The 18,321-nt window shown below is 44.0% G+C and overlaps 1 protein-coding gene across 4 annotated transcripts in view; it reads right to left on the reverse strand.

Moving 5' to 3' along the window:
• Window positions 1–802: 802 nt before the first annotated feature.
• Window positions 803–18,321, reverse strand: part of Ndel1 (nudE neurodevelopment protein 1 like 1) — a 37,037-nt gene continuing 19,518 nt past the window's right edge. For 3 of the 4 annotated variants that reach the window (XM_028780115.1, XM_028780113.1, XM_028780114.1), the window contains exons 5-9: window positions 17,903–18,039; window positions 15,074–15,247; window positions 11,079–11,170; window positions 8,774–8,925; window positions 803–2,011 (exon numbers count right to left, since the gene is read on the reverse strand). In XM_028780115.1, the coding sequence (XP_028635948.1) occupies window positions 1,918–2,011; window positions 8,774–8,925; window positions 11,079–11,170; window positions 15,074–15,247; window positions 17,903–18,039 (649 nt within the window). In that variant the 3' untranslated portion in view covers window positions 803–1,917. Of the gene's footprint in view, window positions 2,012–5,180; window positions 5,216–8,773; window positions 8,926–11,078; window positions 11,171–15,073; window positions 15,248–17,902; window positions 18,040–18,321 lie in introns of all 4 variants that reach the window. The other variant, XM_028780116.1, reaches the window with a different exon arrangement.

Here is an 18,321-nt window from a genome sequence, read left to right on the forward strand (position 1 = left end):
TTCAGGGCACATGTGGCTACCAGTGCCTCCTGGTGAGTCAGCCTAGGACAAAATCTCTTAAGAACAAACAATAAAGATATTGTTGTCATCTGTTAACAGAAAGTTTGAGGGCTAGCTTGTTTCCAATTCACTTAGGAGTCAGACTTCCTTAACTTTGGTTTTGCTCACTTGGTTTTGTTCCTGTTCTATGGTTTGCCTTGAGGGGTGAGGGTGGAGACGGGGTGACTACACATACTTCTGGCTGTCCTGGAACTCACTAGGTAGAGCAGGATAGCCTCGAACTTGAACTCAGAAATCCACCTACCTATAGACCACACTCAGCACAGTTTTAAGCAGGCAGGGTTCAGAACACAGCACACTCATATACACCCCACTGTACAGTTTCTTCAACATGGCATCTGGAACTTTGCTACCAAACACGCGGAATTTCTCTCACTCGCTAACATCAACCCAGGGAAAGGCATGTGAGGAGAAACCCGTGTCCGCGTAACGTCTCTAACCGCAGCACTGCTGACAAACAATGTAGTATGCAGTGCAGCTGGAAGACCAGCTCCTGGGCCCACGAAGGTACTCCATGGCGAGCCCACCAGTCCTGCTATCCTGTGGGGCCTGGACCATTCTCCGGCTGCCCCTGGAAATGGTACAAGACTAGAAACGTACTGACTACAGTCTCCTGTGGCCTCAATCTTCTGTCTCATTCCCTCTCTCTTCTCCATCACATCCACGTGGGAGAAGAGGCACTGAACTGCCTGTGTCGTCTCTCTCATGGGACAGCAGGAACCAAATAAAGCAATCTCGACTCTTTTTTTTTTTCTGTGAAATTTATTGTTTCCACATTAAAAGATTTTTTTTGGAGGGAAGTATCTTCTTTTAACATGATGATCCTATACGGCTGCCCAGAGTAGGACACCATCTTAAGTCACTAACATGCCGTACGAGTCTGAATAAATAAAAGCTACAAAGCCCAAGTTATATACAAATATCTTAGGCAATAATGTTTACAAACCTATGTACAAGAAAACAAATGTAAACAGTAAGTGCAGCATGAGAATAATCAAAGGGACAAGGGACAAACACCTCTAGCCAGTCTGCCCCCAAGAGCTGGCACCAGCAGCCCCAGAATCAGGCCCCTCAACCCTTCCCAATGCAAGTGGACGGACCTTCAGAGGAGAGAACAAAAATGCTCTGAGAGATGTCATTGAACTGAGGGCCTGGAAAGCTGGCGAGGTGGTTGCCACCTGCCTCCTGAGTCTGAGGCACAGAGGAGAGGGCAACACAGAGGCCCAGCCCTGGAGTGCCCATGTCCCAGCTGCCCCTGCCTCCTGCAGCTCAGACAGGCATCTCGCTGCTTTGAGAAACAAGCAATGGAATGGACTGCTTACATAAAGTCAGAAGGTACAGACAATGTTCCATAATTCAGAGACGTTCCTGACTGCCAGAAACAGGCCTGAACTGCAGGGGTGAGGCTGGGGACACATGATTGTGAGCACTGAAGACGCTTGGCAGGAGCTTAGGTCTTATCAACCTGATTGAGGGGAACGTCTAGAAGATCTGCAATGTCCTAAACACAACTAAATCCTATCAGCACAGCAAAACGGGGCTGAGGCAGATGTGATGAACGGGTACTTCCACATCCAGTGATCGAGTGACACACATGTGTATCACCTGGGACCCACAAAAGTGCAATCATGTGAAACCAACGGCACTACGGCGAGAAGAGAAAATAGCCAGTATTGATATCGCGCAGAGTCCTGGGGCTGGGCAGGGCCCAGCAGCCGCCACTGCATGCAGCCTGCCCTCTGCCAGCGGTGAAGAGGCGGACAGAGGGGCACAGGGCTGTACCCAGGCACCAAGGGACGAGGCGTAGGTGTCCTGGGCTGCTGGAAGAGGGCAGGGGCCCACCTGGAGGCCGGGCACTCACACACTGAGAGGCAGCATACCCGGTGCTGACGATGGGCGTGAGGAGCCCAGCCCAGGAGGAGGAGGAGCTGGATCAAAGCCGTTTACTGCCCTGTGGGGAGACCAAAATACCAAGGGAAGAAGAAAAGAAAAAAGAGGCTCATTTAGAATCACTCTTCACATAGGAAACTTAGCTGCTTTCTGTAACTAGTCCTCTTCCTCACCCACAGTAGGATCCCAACTACTCAAAGCACTGGAGCATGGCTAGTCCTCAGTCCTGGGGTACTGAGACCATGGACACCTTTCTATGTAACTTTGCCATATGGGCCACTGAAAACACAATTTTGATTTTGTTTTTAACCATTAAAAGGTCTAAATGTCTGGCAATAGAGAGCTTGTTAAATAATTATACAGCAAAACAATGAGATATAAAAACAACTATTAAGAATGTATTCTATAGTACTTTTACAGGAAAATATCCAGAATGTATTTAATGATATTAGGAAAAACAGGCAGGCTACCTAAACTGCTTATGTTCAGTGTGATGTTTAAAAGAAAAGAGCGGGGCGGTAGTGGTGCACGCCTTTAACCCCAGCACTCGGGAGGCAGAGGCAGGCTGGTCTCTGTGAGTTCAAGGACAGCCTGGTCTACAGAGAGAGTTTCAGGACAGCCAGGACTTCATGAAGGAACCCTGTCTTGAAAAACAAAACAAACCCCTCCCAAAAACAAAAGAGAAAATGCGAGCAGTGTACAGCCTAGGTTCTATTCTATTCTAGCCTTTTACAGACACTATGATCTATGGGGTTAAGTCTAGAATGAATACAGATGCATACACACACGTAAATATATAATGGACTATATATACATATTATATATACATATATAGTCATCTATACAATAGGAGAAAATTTTAACAAAATGTGTTCTCTGAGTTGTAGATATTACTGGTTTATAATTTATTATGTTATAAACCAATTCCAATACAAGTTTCTCAAGGTGGAAAAAAAAATTAATGCTTAGCAAGCAAAGCCAGACAAGAAAAATTGTTGTTTCTTAAACACAGCAACCCAGCTCCACAGAAGGGCCAGCATCCAGGCACACCCAGCAAGGTGGGGGGCACCCCCAAATCCACCCGCCAGCATGCAGCCACAAGAAGCATGAGGAGAAAGGAAAGGGTAAGACACAAGACCTCTCAGGAGGCAACTCAGCCTTTCTAGTCTAAGACACTCGGTAGGAGAATCCACCCCATTAGTGACTCTGAGGGGCCACAATGCATCGTTCTTGCCCAACATTGTCCCCACTTCCAAGGAGCGGAATACAGACTCACAAGGAGACATTCTCTAAATGCAAAGACCGCTGGTTCATAAGCAGTCACCAATGGCACACACAAACAGACATGCAGAGGAACTTGACAGCAAACAAGAGTTCGTGTTTCAAGAGACTGAACATAGCCCATATTTGAAATCTGCATTAAGCCATACACAGAAACCAATAGCAGCAGGATACACCCTGCTCCAGCCCCGTTCCTTGTTCTACTTCCATGCTCAGCAGCAGAGTTCTCTCTTTGCCTGTGCTCCTCCTCCAAGGTCCAGGGCAGTCTGCCTGCCTGTGCAGTGCTTGCCTCAGAATGCCATCTGTCAACTGCCTGTATAGACCTGAGTAGCTTCGGACGCCCTCGACCACCACACAAAGAACTACATGGGAGACCTAGTGTCCAACACATGAACCTCCAATTCCTGTCCTCAGGTACACAGCAGAAAGCCCACAACTCGTCAAACGGGCACACTGTAGGTTGTCAAGAGTTTGTCATATGGTCTGCTGGGGTATGCAAAAGCAGCAGCCACAAGGACAGTTCTTCACATAGAAACGGTTCGGGACTAAATTTAATGCACTTTTAAAGTAGGATCAAGTTAGTCTCCATTGTTATAAACGGAGATAAACCTAGAGAAGATCCGATCACTAGGCCAGGTTCACCCACTCCACTGTTAGTGAGTTGTTCAGCCCCAACTGCCTCCAGGTGTCCTAACCCTTCCCAGCCTCCTCTAGTCACAAGCCACTCAGAAGCCCTGAGCAAACATCCAGTTCCATGCTCCCAGTACATATGAGCTCTAGTGAGAAGCCGGTAACATCCCTGTGTACCTAGGAGAACTTGGCAGTGGGCTGAGCAGAGGGCCTCACCTAGCACTTCTCTTCTGAATCAAGAAGTCAGAAGTTAAAACCAGAATAAAAGAAAGCTGACCTCCAGAAGTGTTTTTGGTCTGGAGAGCTCCTTTCAGGAAACTAAATTCATTCAATGAGGAAGATTCCCAAGAGAAGAAAAGCCTTTAAATATACCAGGTGCAGATGTAAAGAAATAAATGCCCAGAATTAAAGGAAAGGCACAGGCAAAGACAGAGACAGCCCTAGGAATCAAGTATGCAAAAAAGGCTCCAAACATGCAAGTCATGAATTTATACCCCAAGTCTAGCTAAGGTAAAACTGACTGCAACTCCAGAAAGATGCTTTAGCAACAGAAACTGCACTTTCTCAGCCAGTCAGGAGGGCTGTCTATCATCTAACAACACAAGCAAAGCTCAGCCTGTCAGAGCAGCAAACTGAGTACCTGTGAATGCAGTAAGGAGGGCAGCCAGAGCCCGTTCTCCCTGTGTGTGAACAGAAGCACGGAGCAGTTCCAGGCAGCTCCAGTCCTCTAGCCAGGCTACACCAACAGTTCAAAAGGAGAAGGGGGATTCTACACACCCACCACTCACCATCCCAGCTCAATGTGGAAACACGCAAGCATAGGGAAAGGAGCAAACAGAAGCAGCTCCCAGGCAGGAGCCACCCATGCCCACGAAGGCAGTGAGATGAGACCCTGGAACCTAGCACTGCCTCCGCCCTCAACTCCAGCTTCATCCTGCCATGTATGGGGAGTGCCACAGGCAGACCCTCAGACACCCAGACCTCCATGCTGAGCTTTGGTTGAAGTGGTGGCTCACCCTGTTGCCAAGCTGGCCTATCCTGAGTTCAAGCCACCTTCTGCCTCAGCCCTCAACTAGCTGAGACCACAGCACTCAACTCCTGATGGGCTACTGTCCTGCACAGCAGCAACAACCTGTGTGATCAAGCCACAGCAACGGTTAATCAAGTCAAACAGGATTCTGAAAGCTCACTCATGGGCTAAAAGTTGGCTAAAGCTGAGTCCACCCCCATGCAGTTAGTAAAACCAATTTGTTAATGTGTCTTCCACCACACAGCATGATTAAGACAGAGAAGAAAGCACAGCAAACAAATTGAGTTACCCATGAACAACGTAGGAAATATGACTTTTTCTTGCCTAATAAGAAAAAGGAAAAATCATTAAACAGCAATACAAACACTTTACACATCCTGTCCTGAAATGAACCCCCACCTACTGACATATGACCCAGAGAAACTTGACTGGTTTGCTTACAATCTGCACCATGTGCAAGTAACACAAATAAAACCAAATTAAATTTAATGGAGGAAAATAAAATGTTTTAGAGCAAATTCAAGTGACGCGCAAGCTGCATCCTCGAGACAAGAATATAAGAGGATCGGTGGTGGAGCGGCTCGGGCGACAAGGCACAGCAGCCTGCATCTGGGGGCTGGTAGAAAACCCCAGAAGACAAACTCCTAGTTCTAAGAAGTCCTCAGATAATCAGAATCTGCAAAAATACTTGTGACTCATATAAGGCCACAGGCCCAGTGAGGTGTGTGCAGTTTTACCTGTCAAGGACTGCACTGCCCTGTGAAGGCTGTGAGCAATATGAAATACACATGCTCACAACCTTCCAAGAAACCTACCCGTGAGTCTCCAGTCCCACTAGTCAGCTACTGTGATGGGGCCACAGACATACGTGGAAGGAGCAAAGGGCAAGCAAGACCAGGACCACAGCCACAGCCACGGTTTTAAGATGGGCGTTTCACATGCTAAAATGCTAAGCCACACTTCCTATTTCTACAAAGATTGGCTTAATGTATCTGGGAACTATCTAGTCAACACAGGAGACAGAGATGAAGAAGCCAGGCAGACCACAAGGTGGGTGGAATGAAAGCCAAGCAGCAAGGATGTGGTCACATGGCAAACCATGGGAAAGCGACCTCCAGAGCACAGTGAGGACACGGCGATCCCTCAAGCAACTGCAGGTTAACACAGCAGTGTGTATCCGAAATCTACTTGTTAGATAAAGTGAACACTGTATCAAGAGCCAATCCATAAAAGCATATTTCACTCTTGGTTGAAACAGTATAACATAAAATTTTCATAATTTAGAACGAAACACAAATAGTAACTAAAAGTGGTTCTGTCAGGAAAAAATACTGCTCTGCCCTTTCCCGTGGTGCAGCTTAGGAGACGGGGGAGACCTGCATCTAGCTGCTACTGGGGCAAGAGTTCGGCAGAGTTCCAGGTCACTCCTTTCAGCTCACACTGCTGTTCCACGTCTTGGGGCAGGTCCTCTCTCTGAGCAATGCCTGCCCTGGCAAGCTGGGAATGGGAGGGAAGTGCAAGAGAAGAGCAGTGACTTGAATGACAATTGACTCTTCCCTCACTATGACCGTCTCCAAGCACTCTCCACACAAAGGCCCTGCCTAACCAACTCAGCCCTGGTTCCTGCCTCCTCTCACACTAAGATGCCGCCCACAGCCCACAAGAAACATGATTCCAGAGGCAGAGACACTGAGGAAGAATCACAAGCTTCCAACACTCTTGAAGACTTCCTTTGTACTTCCTCTGTACCATTTGAGGAATGGCTAGTCTAATGAGGACATGGATCCATGCACTCCCTAGCCTGATGAAAGTGAATTTTCTACTTAGTCTACCTGAAAACCCTTAAGAGTTAGAACAGAGTTCTGACTTACAAACTGGTATTTTACAATGTGCTTTTAGTAGGAGGTCCTTGTTGTATCCTTTTTAAGACAGAAGTGTCATGAGAAACAGAAATAGGCCACAATTCTCCACTACAGGATGAACAATTCTTTTTTGTTTTGGTTTGATTTTTGTTTATCTGAGACAGGGTTTCTCACTTCTCTGTGTAGCCCTGGCTCTGCTAGACTCACTTTGTAGTCCAGTCTTGAACTCAGAGATCAACCTACCTCTGCCTTCCCAGTGCTTGGAATTAAAAGCATGCATCACTATGCCTGGCCTTAAAACTCGTTTTCCACAGTAGACTGTAGCTGGGCTTGGTAGTGCATGCCTTTCACTCCAGCACTCAGAGGAGGTAGATCTCTGTGGGTTCAAGACTAGCCTGGTCTAGGGCTTTATAGTGAGAATCTGTCTCAAAAGCCAAAAATAACAGCAAAGAGAGAGCACATTGTATCTAACAATTGGGTTGCCTGTAAACAAGCTGTAACTATTAAGCACATCAGGAATATAAGCACCTTTAAAAATACTGTGATGCTTTCTAGAGCTGTTCCTGCTTTGTTCTGTTTTGCTGTTAAAGCTGCCTATTCCACTCAGAAGAGACAAAGGCAAGGGATCATGAGCACGGCAGCTGCTGTTCCAGAAACAACTGCCTACGGTAACGTGACCAGCAGACAGATTACAGGTCCTAATTAGTTCCCTATATTAAGTCATGTCTATAACAAGATAGATATGCATATTAGAGAGAAAACAAGGGCTGGAGAGACAGCTCGGTGGTTAAGAGCACTATCTGAGTTCAATTCCCAGCAACCACATGGTGGCTCACAACCATCTGTGATGGGATCTGATGTCCTCTTCTGGTGTGTCTGAAGACAGCAACAGTGTACTCACATATATAAAATAAATAAAATCTTTTTTAAAAAAAACAAAAACAAAATAAGGCAGGATGAAATGGACTGATGTGGAAAGATACTGGCAATGTAAATCAAAACTGAGCAATATTTAAGCTGTACTCTTGTAGATGTGCTGTAAGAAGCTTACAACAGATGCATAAAAATCTGATTTTTTTTTTGTTTGTTTTTTGAGACAGGGTTTCTCTGTGTAGCTCTGGCTGTCCTGGAACTCACTCTGTAGACCAGGCTAGCCTCGAACTCTCGAACTCAGAAATCCGCCTGCCTCTGCTTCCCAAGTGCTGGGATTAAACACGTGCGCCACCACCACCCAGCTAAAAATCTGATTTTTACATGCCTGAAAATTAACTCTAAGGAATGATCACAATAGTGTGGAAATAGGAAGCCTACTTCTTACTACACATATTCTACACCAACTGAAATGTTTTAACATACCACTGCTTTAAACTTAAAGCTTTTTTTTAATATAAGTGTATGCACACGCACACACACAAACACAAACTTTTTTTTTAAAGTCAGTCTCACAATAAAGCTCTAGCTAGTTGGAAACACACTAAGTACCAAGCTGGCCTTGAACTCTCACTTGTATATGACCCAGTGTTTAAATATTTTAGAACTTTGCATTTTTCTAAAATCTTCAAATAAAAGCTCTGCCACACAGTCTATGTACAAACAATCTCCCCTTCCCTTAAAGGAGATTTGCTGAGTCTCCCAAGCTACAAGGATCTGGAGAGCAGGCCCACAGGAGCTCTGCAGATTCTCCTGAACCCAGCACAGTTGCCTTTAAGAGTCTATGCCCAGGACAGAAGCTGTGGATTCCAGGGACAGCAAACTCCTTGGGAACCAGAAGACAATAACAGATCTCTGTCCTCTGAGACTTGAATAAGAAAACCAGGAAAACTTATCAGTGTATGTGACCTTCAAGACTCTGGTAACCTCACTTACAACTCTGTAAACTTACTGAAACTCCTCAGTGAGTCCTAGGATTGAAGCTATAGCTCAGTGACAGGATTACTGTCTGGCACATATGAAGCCCTAGGTTTTTTCTGGCCCTAAGACTGCCAAAAAAAAAAAAAAAAAAAAAAGGTCAAAGACTTACCCTTTATGGAAGAAAGTTGCTCGCCCTGACCTTGGGCACTCTGGGCCGTTGCTGTTCATTACCCCACAGTTAACGCTCCCTGGAACATAGGATTTGCGGGATGCTTGGTCTTTTGCAAAGTTCCTGCAAGCTGCTAGCTTGGATTCTAAAGCCTACAAAGAAGAAGGAATGGCTGTCAAAACAGTGGCTGTACAGAAAATATCTGCATCTCAAACCATCTCTATTCCAGGCTTCAGCATCCAGGATAATGGCCACTAGTGAAGAGTCTTCCTAGTAGAACAAGGAACATTTACACGGACCCTCTTTTTAATGAGCTCAGAAATTTAACTTTTTCCTCTCAGTATCACTGAGGTGTACATATAATCCACACCTAAGAAAACCATGGTGCCAGTGGTGAGTAAAGACTCCAGACCTTCCAACTCCATCCACTGCTTGTTAAGGTCTACAATATTGGTTGAGACTAGGACTTGGCGCTTGTGCAGCAAGCACTACAAATAATCATCTCCTCCAGGTGTTCTAAGGCCATCCACTCTTTCATTAGGCTCTCCCATGTATAAAATGTTCCACTGCATTAGAACAGATCCGTTTCAACCTCACATAAAGTGATCCACTTTCTTTGTGATAGTATACTATAAACTGTATACTTGATACCTTTTGTCTATAATTAATTCACCTGCAAGTGATACTGCCCCTTTATCGTTTACCTCTAAGTCTTGTTATCTTTCCTTTACACCTGTTACAGCACCTGTCACGTGAAAACAGCTGATGGGAAAGAACAGGAAATTCGCATCTCTCCACACTTGGGTATCATGGAATCCCTCTTTCCCAACAAAATTTCTCCCAAATAAGTATCTTTCCACTAGCTCCCAAAAAAGGAAAAACATATGCCATGGTGAATAAAAGAATACAGTCCATTCCAATTTACAAGACCAAAGGATTAGAAATCCACAGAAAAATACACTTTCAGAATCATATGGACGTCCTACCCCATCATCTCAATAAAAACATATGAAACAGAACCAAAAACAAACTTAAATTTCTTTTTCTCCTGCCTCTTTTTTATGGTAAAAGTACAATGGGCTAGTTAAACAATGACAGAAATAATTACCCTCTAGGATGCTCTGACTTGTACATAAATTCATACTGAAACCTTTAATTTCCTATATTCACTAAAGTGACTTGTGCATCCATGTAAGCATCTGTTGAGCACCTGTCACATGGCAGGTAAAGAGTTATGTACACACGGGTGGTACAAGCCCGAGGTCTTTCCGGAGGGGAAAAAAAATGGTCTCAAGATTAAGATTTAGAAACTTGACATCCAGTGGTAGATGAAACCATGACTGTAAACACTAAGACTATCACTGAAAGAAAGGACAAAGGAAAGAGAAAGAGAAATGGGCAGCAGGGTAGGGACCATCAAGAGAAAGCATCAGGGACACCAAGAAAAGAGGACATTCTGAGGAGGGTGGGGACACACTGGCACTGAATGCTTCAAATAAAATTCAGAGCAGTACACACATTGGGTTTGACCACACTGACATCACCAAGGACTCTTAGAAGCTGGATCAGGATTGGAGAGCAGGCCAGAATGTCTACAGTACATACGAAGTCAAAGGCCCACAAAGGTGATGGTAAAACAGAGATAAAGAATAGCCTTGGGCAGCTGGGCTGTGGTGGTGCACACCTTTAATCCCAGCACTTGGGAGGGAGGCAGAGGCAGGCGATTTCTGAGTTCAAGGCCAGCCTGGTCTACAGAGTGAGTTTCAGGACAGCCCAGATTACACAGAGAAACTCGGAGAGAAAAAAAAAAAAAGATAGACAGAAAGAAAAGCCAGAATTGGAGAGCTAGCTCAGAGGTTAGAGCACTTGCTGCTCTTGCAGCTGACTGGGGTTTGATCCCCAGCAGCCACACAGCACATCATAATCATCTGAAACTCCAGCCCCAAGGGATCCAACATCCTCTCTGACCTCAGCAGACCACACACACACACACACACACACACACACACACACACACACACGGTGCACAGACATACATCCAACTCATACACATAAAATTATAAAATACATAAATCTTAAAAACTGATAAAGAAAACAACCAGTGTCAGAGGTGCTGCACTGTAGACAAGACAGCAATGGGAAGAATTACATAGGTAACCCGAAGCCCAGGCTCTAAGTGCCTTAGGCCCAGGGCTGGGGGTTTGCTCATCAGTGCATGCAGTGCTTCTCAGCTTCATATGGTTCTCACCACAGGAAAGAGAGTTCAATACTACCTCCACAGTGGAAACACCTAGTGAATGCTTACCCCTACTTTCCGCAAGAGATCTCCCACGATGTTTAGTGCTGATATCCTAGCAGAAGGAGTTAGAGGACTGGTTCCAAAGCCATTTGGTATAGCTACAGAAAGAGAAAAGCAGAGTAATCACATCACCAGCTCCCTTTATATTTAGACTATATTGATAATGATGTTACAAAGCAAAACACATTTGAAGCAATATCATACTATATGGACAAAGTATGAAGAGAAGCATTATAAAGAAGTTTAACCACCAGACTACATCAGTGTGTCATGTCTCCAAACTGCTGCAAGGACAAAGATCCTTAAACATCTCAACAGGTGTTTCTGGAGATCCTGAGAACAGAACTGTCAGGGCAGAGGGCTGCCCACTGTTACCCTAACAGATGCTATAAGGATGCTCCATAAGAACATCGTGCCACAGACGACGACTCACAGAGACTCTGGCAGCATGCACAGTGCCTACACAGGTCCAAAACAGCCAGGACCCCAGTGCTGAGATGGGGAAGTAGACATGAGCCCCATTTCTAACCAAGGAGCTATCAACAACTGACAACCATCCACAAACGAAAAATTAGTCTCCAAGGGCATCTCACAGGGTCGATACACCACACTTACAGGTAGGCCCTACATCCTGCAGTGGCAGATGACCAACACAAACCAATCCAAAGGTATTCTTAGACCTTTTTTTTTTTTTTGGTTTCATATTGCTTTATTTCCTTCTTTTGCTTGTACATTACCATTTTCAGTTTTGTATTTTTATGGGGTGTGTTGGGAGCCGCGTACGCCATTAATGGCGCGGCTCCGTGTGGGAGCCGCATACGCCAATTGTCAATGGCGCGGCTCCGTCAAGAAGCCGCATTCAAAGGTGCGGCTCTGTGAGGGAGCCGCACTCAATGGCACGGCTCAGTCAGGGAGCCGTGAGGTAAAGTGCGCCAGAGTAAGGCGCTCTGGCTCCCTGCTTCTCGGCTCTGACAGAGCCATGAATGGGAGCGCGCATGCGCAGGGCACGCCGGCTTCCCGCGCTCTAGCTTCAGTCAGAGCCAAGCCGAATATGCGCATGCGCAAAGAATTACTATGCTAATTAAGCCATACTCCAAGAGCACTCTAAGAGCCAATGAGAAACTAGTATGCTAATTAGGCATCATTAAGGAGCCAATGAGCATGCAGTAAGTGCTCCCAGGACTCTATATAAGCCCATGGGTTCTGGGGCTCTGGGTCCTTCACCACTACCATCCAAGAGAGCTGTAACACTACCATCTAAGAGAGCTGTAACACCATCTAAAAGAGCTGTAACAAGTAAACTGCGTGTCAGGAGAATCCTGAAGTGTGGCGTGTTCTCCTTATCGGCGAGGCGGCGCATCACAGGGGTGTGTGTCTACAAATGTATTTCTCATGTTCTTTTTGTTTTTCTTGCTAGTTCATTAGTTTTGTTTTATTCTTGTTTGTTTGAATTTCCCTGTTTTCCTAAGACAGAGAAAAAGAACATGTAGAGTTGGAAGGGTGGGGATGTGGGGAGGGTCTGGGAGGAGATGAGGAAGGAAAAACATGATCAGAATATTGTATAAAAAATTACTTGTGCCGGGCGGTGGTGGTGCATGCCTTTAATCCCAGCATTTGGGAGGCAGAGGCAGGCGGATTTCTGAGTTTGAGGCCAGCCTGGTCTACAGAGTGAGTTCCAGGACAGCCAGGGATATACAGAGAAACCCTGTATCGAAAAACAAAAAACAAAACAAAACAAAAAAAACTTGCAATTGAAAAAAATAAAACAATATGGCAAACTGGGTATAGTATATAGTATATATAGTATATAGTATATAGGTACAGTACATGGGTACAGTATACGCAGGGAGCTCTGTGAGGTTGAGGCCAGCCTGGTGTGTGTATATGAGTATAGGGGGAGGGAGAGAGGGAGGGAGGGAGAGGGAGAAGGAGAGGGAGAGGGAGACAGCGCACACATGCACAAGTACCAGGGTAGGCAGGGCTACAGAGTGAAACCATATCTCAAGAAAAAAAAAGGAGAGGCAAGACGAAGAGAAGAGAAGAGAAGAGAAATACTGTGCTGAGGGGCTAGAGAGACGGCTCAGTCGTTAAGAGCACTTCCAGAAGTCCTGAGTTCAATTCCCAACAACATGGTGACTCACAACCATCTGTAATTGAATCTTATGCCCTGTGCTGGTGTGTCTGAAGAAAACTACAATGTACTCACATACATGAAACAAATCTAAAAACAAACACACACGTATGTATAAAAGAAATTCTGTGCCAAACCAGTAATCAGCATAATATTCTCAATAATGAAATGTGACTGACAAAGGAAATTGAATTTCATCATTCACTGAAATGAGTATAAAGTTTAACAACCACTTCCGGCTACTAGAGCAGCAAATGCTGTCCTAATTGCCCAGAGAACCTCCTCTCACCCTAGAGGATAAAATGTAGTTTAAGATGGGCAGGAAGACATGGCGGAGCAGTGAAGATGGGCTATGAACTGCAGACTACCTAAACAAGCTGGAACTGGAAAGCTCTGGGATGGCACTGAGAGGCTCTAAGACTAACTACAGAATGCTTTACGTCCTTATGTCCATTCAACAAACACACTGACAACAGGATGAATCTTATCAGTTCCCCTGAATGTTACCTTTGTGGGCAGTTCAAGCCCCATCAGATAGAATGTTCTATCTGAGCCAACCTTACATCAGTCTAAAGAGCAACTCTAAGTTCTCCTCATATCTGTGTAGAAAGCCTGTTTTTCTTTTTCTTCTTCTTTTTTTTTTTTTTGTTTTTTTTTTGTTTTTTGTTTTTTTTGTTTGTTTTTCGAGACAGGGTTTCTCTGTATAGCCCTGGCTGTCCTGGAACTCACTCTGTAGACCAGGCTGGCCTCGAACTCAGAAATCTGCCTGCCTCTGCCTCCCAAGTGCTGGGATTAAAGGTGTGCACCACCACTGCCCAGCTGAAAGCCTGTTTTTCTATGACATATGAAATGGCAAAAGCAAGAAATAATTATTTAGGTAGGATCAAAAAACTTAACAGGAGAGACTGGGTATGATGGCACATGCCTATAATCCCAGAACCTGGGAGGGAGAGGCTCGAAGATCAGAATTAATCCAAGGTCATCTTTAGGTCAGCCTAGGCCTGGTGAGACTGTGTCTTAAAACTAAACACCAATGTACGGTAGCAAAGAAATGTGTAAGGAATAACTCGGAGAAAAAAAAAAACTTCTGGGCCAGGCGGTGGTGGCGCACGCCTTTAATCCCAGCACTTGGGAGGCAGAGGCAGGCGGATTTCTGAGTTTGAGGCCAGCCTGGTCTACAGAGTGAGTTCCAGGATAGCCAGAAATACACAGAGAAACCCTGTCTTGGAAAGAAAAAGAAAAGAAAAAGAAAAAAACTTCTGTAAGACTTTGTACTTTCAGACTTTCTACATAGAACTGAGAATATAATATAGATCAGTGTCAGTGCCTTTTGCCAAGCACACACAGAGCTCTGGGTCCAATACCCAGGCCCAAAAAAGACAAAATAAATAGATAGACAGACAGACAGACATAAATCTGCATGAACATATATCTTTATGATAACCAAAATAAGCTCTTAAAAATAAATTTTAAAATTTAAAAACTTTTTAACTTGCTGGGCATGGTGGCACACTCCCAGCACTCAAGAAGCAGAGACAGGCATATTTCTGAGTTCGAAGCCAGCCTGGTCTACAGAGTGAGCTCCAGAGTGACAGCTAGAACTACTCAGAGAAACCCTGTCTTAGAAAACACATAAATAACTAATTTTTAACTTTTTAAAAATTTAAAACTTTTTAACTGCTCTTGTATTGAGTGCAGACATCATCTCATTGCTACATTATCAGTGACCCAGAAAACAAGTCTTCCTTTGCTTCCTGGAACTAAAGTAACTTGTACACTCCATTCATGCTTCAACTGCAGCAGCTCTGCTACACCGGCAAATGCATTCAAAACTGATCGTCTAACGTGGCCTTAGAGAGAAAACACAGACCTTTTGGTGAAGGAAAACTGTTTTCTGTGCCTTTCCCAACAGGCGTTGCAGGCAAGGAGAGCGAAGCTTGGACAGCAGAATCCATCTTCTCACAGTCCAGAGTTGGAGAGCTGGGAGCAGACTTTCGGGTCACTTCCTGCTGTCGTTCCCGAACTGCTAGCTCTTGCCTTAAATCTGAAAAATGTTGCAAACAAAAGCAGAAATCCTCATTACAGGGAGCAAATATATCCTGTAAGTCTCAACCAAAATATCATAAAGACACTCCTCCTAAGTTACTATTTCTCAAAGCAAGCTTCCTATCTATAAAATTTTTTATCCCTGGAACAAAAATCTGAACTCCCTTAGAACTTAAAAATATGGGGTAGCGAGATGGCTTAGTAGTTAAGGCACTTGTTACCAAGCCTGACAACCCGGGTTCCATCCCTGAGATGGGTGTGGGAGACTGAGAGAACCAACAACCCCTACAAGGTGTCCTCTGACTTCAATATCTGTACAGTGGCTGGCGCACACAAGTGTGGGCGACACACACACACACAAAGTAAGTATAATTTTAAAAAAATAATTTTAAAATGCTATGACCTCCCTATGTAGATGAGGCTGGCCGGTCATTGCTTCCAGAGCACCAGAATTAAAGGCAGGCACTACCACACCTCAGTTGTTTTTTTTTAAAACTACCACTATGAAATACTTTTTCTTTTTTTTTTTCTTTTCTTTTCCTTTTTTTTTTTTTTTGGTTTTTCTAGACAGGGTTTCTCTGTGTAGCCCTGGCTGTCCTGGAACTCACTCAGTAGACCAGGCTGGCCTCGAACTCAGAAATCCGCCTGTCTCTGCCTCCCAAGTGCTGGGATTAAAAGCATGCGCCACCACCGCCCGGCGAAATACTTTTTCAATACTGAATTTTTAATGTTTCCAATTCTATAACTACCTTGAAAAATATCTTATGTTAAAAGGAAAAGGATATAAAGAGGCAGATCTCTGAGAGTTCAAAGGCAGCCTTGTCTACATAGAGAGATCCAGGACATATACACACACAAAAATAGTTAAAAAAAATTTTTTTAAATAAAAAAAATCCGGTCATAACAACATAAACAAACCTTGAGGACACTAAAGTTAAACCAACCAATCACATAAATAATAATAAAAGTTTAAAAACCATCTCAGTATAATGGACCTCTCTATGTAGACAAGGCTTGCCTGTCATGCACAAGGCCCTGTGTTCACTCCTACCACTGTAAAGCAAAATCTATAAACAAACAATACCAAGTTAATACTTTCTGTATTACAAAATTTAAAACAATTCTTCAGGGGCGAGAGAGGTAGCTCAGCACTCAATGCTCTTCCAAAAGACTAGGGGGGTTTGATTCCCAGCACCCACATGGTAGCTCACAACTATCTGTGACTCCAGTTCCAGGAATCTGATGCCCTCTTCTAGCTCCCGAGAGCACCAAGCATGCAAGTGCTACACATGCATGCAGCCAAAACACCCTTACACATAAAACAAATCTTTTAAAAACTCTAACTTAAAAAAAAAAAACTTCAGATAAATACATCAGAAAAAAGAAAATAAAAAGGCATTGAAAATCTATAAAAGATGACATATAGTTAAACACACTTTCTCCTCCTTAGCACACTGAGATTCCGAGTATTATAGAGGAAACAAGAGCAGGGGCAGTACACACTCCTCACTGCTGAGCCATCACCTCTCCAGACCCAAAGCCTGCTTTAAAAATTTGCCATACCAGGGCTGTAGAGATGGCTCAGAGATTAAGAGCACTGGCTGATCTTCCAAAGGTCCTGAGTTCAATTCCCAGCAACCACATAGTGGCTCATAACCATCTATAATGAGGTCTGGTGCCCTCTTCTGGCCTACAGGTACACATGCAGCTAGATAGAACACTGTATACAAAATAAACTTATTAAAAAAAGAATTGTGATGCCATGTATATTCCCTATATTAAGCAGGAAAAAAAAAAAAGAGAAATGTGTCCATTTTTGTCTGCTCATAGGAAAGTTAAGAATTATATGAGGGAAAATATTCAGATAATCATAAGAAAGTAAACTATGTCACACTGTTAGTGGGCTTTCCTTCTTTATAATATTCTCAATTTTATTGTGTTTATGAGGAGAAATAAGTTTTAAAGAAAGTGTGTGTTGAACACCGGGCAGTAGTGGCGCACGCCTTTAATCCTAGCACTTGGGAGGCAGAGGCAGGTGGATTTCTGAGTTCGAGGCCAGCCTGGTCTACAGAGTGAGTTCCAGGACAGCCAGAGCTACACAGAGAAACCCTGTCTCGAAAAACCAAAAAAAAGAAAGGAAGGAAGGAAGGAAGGAAGGAAGGAAGGAAGGAAGGAAGGAAGGGTGTGTTGGTTACATGTATAATATGTAAACAGCAACATATACACGCGCACGCACACACACACACACACACACACACACACACACACACACGGTTCTATGTAAATAACATGAATACAATCAATAAAGAAAACTCTTCTGAGGGCAGGGTCAAGAGAGATAGAAAAAGCTCAAACTGGAAAAACTCAAACTCCCTGTGCCTCTTTTTTCATCTAGAATACAGAGGTCATACCTACTTCTCAGCACTGATGAGTATGAAATAAATTACCAGGTTAAAAGCACTTAGCACAGTGATTCAAAGGTATGTAAAGGCATATAAAACTAGAGCTTCAGAGAAACTAGAGCTCAGAAGCAGAGTGCTTACCCAGCATGCTCAAGACCCTGGTGTGACTCCTAACACCATCAAAAGGGTTAGTCCTTATGCTTACTCAGGGACAGGCAATGGATAAACACTTGCCAAGTTATAAAGCTTACCTCTTGCTTCATCCTTTAACCTCTGTACTGAGACCAACAAAGATTCCTTTTCATCAAGTTCACTTTCTAAAAATGCATTTCGTTCAATGGCCTGATTTAGCCTTTGTTCAAAGTCTTCCAGTGAAACTATTGTTGCCCTTTAAAAAAAAAAGTTATTTGAAGCCCATGAATTAAACAGCACAAACAGCCAGTACAAAAGCAAGCAATCAGTTTATCTCCTGTCATTCTTAACTGAGTCAACCTGACCCAATTTGGAGAATGATCTCACTCCACTCAGCAAAAATTAACACATACCTACTCTTGTGGGGGATCCCGTTCCCCACTATCTGCTACAGAAATAAAATTCTCCAACCTAAAGTTACAACTCAGAATATCAATTCCACTCTTTTTTTTAAGACTGATCGGTAGATTTTATGTAT

This window comes from Grammomys surdaster, unplaced genomic scaffold (assembly GCF_004785775.1).
Source record: "Grammomys surdaster isolate TR1022 unplaced genomic scaffold, NIH_TR_1.0 364, whole genome shotgun sequence".
Classification (NCBI taxonomy): Eukaryota; Metazoa; Chordata; class Mammalia; order Rodentia; family Muridae; genus Grammomys; species Grammomys surdaster.